General features: G+C 46.9%; 1 protein-coding gene across 1 annotated transcript; it reads right to left on the reverse strand.

Moving 5' to 3' along the window:
- Window positions 1-111: 111 nt before the first annotated feature.
- On the reverse strand, window positions 112-1726 carry LOC115134784 (fibrous sheath-interacting protein 2). Its single transcript, XM_029668980.2, has 5 exons — window positions 1607-1726; window positions 1203-1292; window positions 879-997; window positions 557-707; window positions 112-429 (listed from the first exon to the last, which is right to left on the reverse strand). The coding sequence occupies exons 1-5, from the start codon at window positions 1724-1726 to the stop codon at window positions 112-114; spliced, it is 798 nt and encodes a 265-aa protein (XP_029524840.2).
- Window positions 1727-6907: the final 5181 nt, after the last annotated feature.

The raw sequence follows: 6907 nt of genomic DNA on the forward strand, positions 1-6907 counted from the left end.
CCAATTTACGCAGAAGTCCAGGTAATTCCAAAGGGTTCACATACTTTTTCTTGCCACTGTACTTGGATATGGATTTCCCAGGAGATGGGAGACAGGGAAGCAGTAATATGCCTACAGCCCCAAAGAGTGAAAGCTGGGAACATGTTCATGACCAAAGTGACCTACCACTGACGGGCTAGCTGAATGTGGTGAGCAGGTCATCACAGAAGACAAGGTTCCAGAGTGATCAGAGCCACTGCTAGGTCTTTCAGTTGGTGGTCTGGTAGAACGTGGTCTGGTAGTTTGTGGTCTGGCAATATGTGGTCTGGCAGTATGTAGCCTAGCAACCTCGAGGTTCTCAGTCGAGATTTGACTGGAAAGAGTGTCCATTCCCAGAGGTGTGTGTGTCTCCATGCCCAGGGGTCTCCAATCTCCCATCTGGCTACCAGGCTAAGAGAGACGGGTGAGAAAGAGAGGCAAATGGATGAAGATACCAACAGAAACACTGAGGTCCTACTGCTGCTTAAGCAACTGTGAGTTGATATCAGCCCTAGGAGTGCCGCTGTTCCATCCTTACCTGTCCAATCACCGACCAGCGGATTCGGCGCTCCAGGCGCAGCTCCCTGCACACTTCTCTTTCCAGCTCCTTTAGCCTGAGGCGTCGTTTCACATCCCAAGCCAGTTCAGCCAAGTGAAGGTTCTTCCCCTCTTCCATTTCACTCTGAAACCTTCACATACAAGGGAACATAAAACAAGATTTACCTTAAATTTTCTACAACTCAAACTGTCCACCATATCTATTTCTTAAGTTATTGATAGATAGGAGGTCAACGTGATTCCACACCTTTGCTTATGTTTTTTTTAAACAAATTTCAGTAAAGGATTCTATAAACACTCACGTGTTCTTAAAGTAGTTTCTACCCTTGGCAATGAGCCAATCTCTAATATCCGTCAGTGAGATGTGGGACGGAACCTCCCCTTGCTGCTGCAAGACTAGGAACTGCTTCAAAAGCATTTTCTGAGAGAGAGAGAGAGAGATTAATTTTCACTCTTGCCTTCCCCAAGTTCTTCCTGGTCTTGTTACGTGATCAGAAAACCCTTTCCCGATCCATGAGCGACAGCAAGTTACATACAACAGTTGAAATAAAACGCATGGAAAGGTGTCTTACAATATAGCATTTGTGTTTTTATAATTATGCATCTAGAAAGCAGACCACTCTAACCTGCTGGGCACAGCACTGCTTCTCCCACAGCAACTGAACTGACTTGATGTAGCTACTGTAGCGATTGTACTCTTTACACGAACACAGCACCTGAAAGGGAGGAGCCACAAAAGAGCCATTTTTAGAGGAAGTTCATGTGTACAAACACCCAATCCCAAATCTACCTCTACCGAAACCCCAATATTGATTGATTTTGCCTTTATTTAACCAGGTAAGACATTAAGAACACATTCTCTTTTACAACCTGCACTAACAATGACCATATGTAGATTTGGATTTGTGTAAACTAAGCAAAATGGCAAACATTTCACCTAGCCATCATATTGCTTACACCTGTCCAATTTTCTCAGTTCCATATAAGTGTCACTTTTAGATTTTGGAAAGAAAAGGGAGGTCTGCCTTGCCTTCTCATTTGAGGTGATGAGGTCTTGCTTCACTAGCCGCTTCTTCCTTTCCGGATGGCGGAAAAAACTCTTCAGGTGTTTGTCGTGGAGGCAGTTATAACTAACATCTATGACTCTCATGTTGGGGTCCAACAGGTCAAACCCTGGCGTCTCCTGATGGAGCTGTGGATTGTGTTTTAACAAACCTCAATGTCAGGGCAATGGATACTACAGTGGGAATGGTTTTGGAATTAGGACTGGAAATGGGAAGGAAGTCATTAAAAATATATAATTAGGTAACATTTAATTTGAAAGAAATTGAGGATCTCAGATCCTTTGGAATGTCATACTATCACACTAACCTTCTCCCCCAGTTTTCCTCTGAAGAATACAGGGAATGTCCTTTCTGGGGCTTCCTGTAACCCCTACAAAGACAGAGACAATCATGACAAAACCTTATAGACATGGGGTTTTGGTAATGGTTTTGATAGTAGACCCCATCCCTGTCACTTGGTTTGTAATAATTCCACCTTTTGCCAATTCACTTGCATGAAAAATGTTGAATCAAGCTCATCTCTAAAACAAATTTGTTTGATCCATTTACATTGTGAAACTATCCTTAAACTAGTCAACTAGCCGTAGGCCAACATGACTGATTCTGTAGGCTACATATTCATCTCATAGACTTTCATCGTCCATCTTTAGAATTATACAAATGTGAAGCGACATTAATATGAAGAACGAACAAAACATTATCCTAGGCCAACTCACATTTTCTTCTTATTTGCCCGCACTTTTTGACATAGTAGGTATATCGACTAATATTGTAAACAAGTGATGTCATAACTGAAACTTGATTATCCTGTGTCTCCAGAAAAGGTAGGCCCGATGCCCTCCAAAGTAAACGTCCGCTATCTGATAGACCTATGTTGTTGTACTGATATAAACACTATGAAAGGATATTGTAGCCTTAACCTACTGATATAGTCTACATGCTTATTTATGGTGTGCCCGCTCCATAAAGCAGACCTCCAGTTGTGCCTGGGCTTGCTGCAACACGTGCACTCTGTTGCCAAGCCTTCCACAGAATCATTGGTATCCATCCAAGATGGCGTAGCAGTCGGACGTGTGTTTTGTCTTGTCCCGTCCTGTATAGTGTAAATATAGTTTTTTTCCGTATATATTTCGTACATATTTTAATCTCACTTCCCAACCACAGGCTGAATATACTCTCCTGCAACCCGCATCACCCAATGTGGTACGGATCTGCTTTTTCTATGCTTTAGAATCGGAACCCTCATCAGAAGCTAGCCGCTAACTAGCTACTAGCTAGCCACTGCTAGCGGTCTTCAACGCTAACTAGGACACCAGCGCGACATCTACCCAAAGCATATCAGACTGCTTTTTCTCTACCACATCTCCGGATTCCTACCGCAAGCTCTGAAGCTTTATACCGGATCATCGTAAATAGCTAGCTGCAATCCGAGTGGCTACTCCTGGCTAACGTCTCTGTCCCAGAGCAAGCACCAGTTAGCCTGGAGCTAGCCTCGAGCTAAGCCCATCTCCCGACTACCCGAAGAGGTCCAAAAATACCTAATTTGCCAATTGGCCTGGACCCTCTACTGACCCTCTACTGCCGACACGGAGCCCCGCCGATCCATCACGACTGGTCCGCCGACATAATCGTCCGAGGGGTTTCAACAGGCTTTTCCGCTGCGACATCGCCAAAGATCCATCTGCTGGCCAAGGCCCGCGAGCTTTCTGAATCGCTGTATCTCCAGCTCACCGCATGAAGAGGAATAAATAAACAGACTCACCCCATCGCGACGTCCCCCAAAGGTTAACTCTCTAGCCCTCGCTATCTCCCTGCTTGCTAATTCGGCCTGCTAACGGCTAGCTTGTCAAGCTCCGGTCCGCTAACTGCTACCTTGTCTAGCTCGGGCCTACGAACTGTTAGCTTGTTAGCACAGGCCTGCTAACCGTCTGTACCACCGCGTCCCAATCACTCTCTGACCCCATTTACTTTCTATCTCTTTTTGATTTTTAATTTGTTTATACCTTCCGGAAACCTGCCTCACCCAATGTGATACGGAATCGCTATTACTTTTACTCTTATTTTTATTTTTATGACACACTCAAGAACCTCCAGACGCTAACCAGCTAACTAGCTACAAGCTAGTTAGTCATTGTTAGTTTAAAAAAAATAATAATAATAAAAAAAAACCTGGATAACACTCGCCAGCCCCCCTGCCCATCCACCGCTGCCCCCTGGACACTGATCTCTTGGCTACATAGCTGACGCACGCTGGACTGTCCATTAATCACGGTACTCCTTTCTGCTTGTTTGTCTTACCTGTCGGCCCCGTTGCCTAGTCAACGCCATTTTACCTGCTGTTTGTTGTGCTAGCGGATTAGCCTCGCCTACTGTTTTTAGCTAGCTTTCCAAATTCAACATCTGTGATTACTGTATGCCTCGCTGTATGTCTCTCTCAGATGTCAATATGCCTTGTATACTGTTGTTCAGGTTAGTTATAATTGTTTTAGTTCACAATGGAGCCCCTAGACCCACTCTGCATACCCCTGTTACCTCCTTTGTCCCACCTCCCACACATGCGGTGACCTCACCCATTACAACCAGCATGTCCAGAGATACAACCTGTCTCATCATCACCCAGTGCCTGGGCTTACCTCCGCTGTACCCGCACCCCACCATACCCCTGTCTGTGCATTATGCCCTGAATATATTCTACCATGCCCAGAAACCTGCTCCTCTTATCCTCTGCCCCCAACGCTCTAGGCGACCAGTTTTGATAGCCTTTAGCCGCACCCTCATACTACTCCTTCTCTGTTCCGCGGGTGATGTGGAGGTAAACCCAGGCCCTGCATGTCCCCAGGTACCCTCATTTGTTGACTTCTGTGAACGAAAAAGCCTTGGTTTTATGCATGTCAACATCAGAAGCCTCCTCCCTAAGTTTGTTTTACTCACTGCTTTAGCACACTCTGCTAACCCTGATGTCCTTGCCGTGTCTGAATCCTGGCTCAGGAAGGCCACCAAAAATTCAGAGATTTCCATACCCAACTATAACATCTTCCGTCAAGATAGAACTACCAAAGGGGCGGAGTTGCAGTCTACTGCAGAGATAGCCTGCAAAGTAACGTCATACTTTCCAGGTCCATACCCAAACAGTTCGAACTACTAATTTTGAAAATTACCCTCTCCAGAAATAAGTCTCTCACTGTTGCCGCCTGCTACCGGCCACCCTCAGCTCCCAGCTGTGCCCTGGACACCATTTGTGAATTGATCGCCCCCATCTAGCTTCAGAGTTTGTTCTGTTAGGTGACCTAAACTGGGATATGCTTAACACCCCGGCAGTCCTACAATGTAAGCTAGATGCCCTCAATCTCACTCAAATCATCAAGGAACCCACCAGGTACAACCCTAACTCTGTAAACAAGGGCACCCTCATAGACGTCATCCTGACCAACTGGCCCTCCAAATACACCTCCGCTGTCTTCAACCAGGATCTCAGCGATCACTGCCTCATTGCCTGTATCCGCCACGGAGCCGCAGTCAAACGACCACCCCTCATCACTGTCAAACGCTCCCTAAAACACTTCTGTGAGCAGGCCTTTCTAATCGACCTGGCCCGGGTATCCTGGAAGGACATTGACCTCATCCCGTCAGTTGAGGATGCCTGGTCATTCTTTAAAAGTAACTTCCTCACCATTTTAGATAAGCATGCTCCGTTCAAAAATGCAGAACCAAGAACAGATACAGCCCTTGGTTCACTCCAGACCTGACTGCCCTCGACCAGCACAAAAACATCCTGTGGCGGACTGCAATAGCATCGAATAGCCCCGTGATATGCAACTGTTCAGGGAAGTCAGGAACCAATACACGCAGTCAGTCAGGAAAGCTAAGGCCAGCTTCTTCAGGCAGAAGTTTGCATCCTGTAGCTCAAACTCCAAAAAGTTCTGGGACACTGTGAAGTCCATGGAGAACAAGAGTACCTCCTCCCAGCTGCCCACTGCACTGAGGCTAGGTAACACGGTCTCCACCGATAAATCCACGATTATCGAAAGCTTCAATAAGCACTTCTCAACGGCTGGCCATGCCTTCCGCCTGGCTACTCCAACCTCGGCCAACAGCTCCGCCCCCCGCAGCTCCTCGCCCAAGCCTCTCCAGGTTCTCCTTTACCCAAATCCAGATAGCAGATGTTCTGAAAGAGCTGCAAAACCTAGACCCGTACAAATCAGCTGGGCTTGACAATCTGGACCCTCTATTTCTGAAACTATCTGCCGCCATTGTCGCAACCCCTATTACCAGCCTGTTCAACCTCTTTCATATCGTCTGAGATCCCCAAGGATTGGAAAGCTGCCGCAGTCATCCCCCTCTTCAAAGGGGGAGACACCCTGGACCCAAACTGCTATAGACCTATATCCATCCTGCCCTGCCTATCTAAGGTCTTCGAAAGCCAAGTCAACAAACAGGTCACTGACCATCTCGAATCCCACCGTACCTTCTCCGCTGTGCAATCTGGTTTCCGAGCCGGTCACGGGTGCACGCCACGCTCAAGGTACTAAACGATATCATAACCGCTATCGATAAAAGACAGTACTGTGCAGCCGTCTTCATCGACCTCGCCAAGGCTTTCGACTCTGTCAATCACCATATTCTTATCGGCAGACTCAATAGCCTCGGTTTCTCGGATGACTGCCTTGCCTGGTTCACCAATTACTTTGCAGACAGAGTTCAGTGTGTCAAATCGGAGGGCATGCTGTCCGGTCCTCTGGCAGTCTCTATGGGGGTGCCACAGGGTTCAATTCTCGGGCCGACTCTTTTCTCTGTATATATCAATGATGTTGCTCTTGCTGCGGGCGATTCCCTGATCCACCTCTACGCAGACGACACCATTCTATATACTTTCGGCCCGTCATTGGACACTGTGCTATCTAACCTCCAAACGAGCTTCAATGCCATACAGCACTCCTTCCGTGGCCTCCAACTGCTCTTAAACGCGAGTAAAACCAAATGCATGCTTTTCAACCGATCGCTGCCTGCACCCGCATGCCCGACTAGCATCACCACCCTGGATGGTTCCGACCTTGAATATGTGGACATCTATAAGTACCTAGGTGTCTGGCTAGACTGCAAACTCTCCTTCCAGACTCACATCAAACATCTCCAATCGAAAATCAAATCAAGAGTCGGCTTTCTATTCCGCAACAAAGCCTCCTTCACTCACGCCGCCAAGCTTACCCTAGTAAAACTGACTATCCTACCGATCCTCGATTTCGGCGATGTCATCTACAAAATGGCTT

Source organism: Oncorhynchus nerka, linkage group LG9a (genome assembly GCF_034236695.1).
Source record: "Oncorhynchus nerka isolate Pitt River linkage group LG9a, Oner_Uvic_2.0, whole genome shotgun sequence".
NCBI classification, from domain to species: domain Eukaryota; kingdom Metazoa; phylum Chordata; class Actinopteri; order Salmoniformes; family Salmonidae; genus Oncorhynchus; species Oncorhynchus nerka.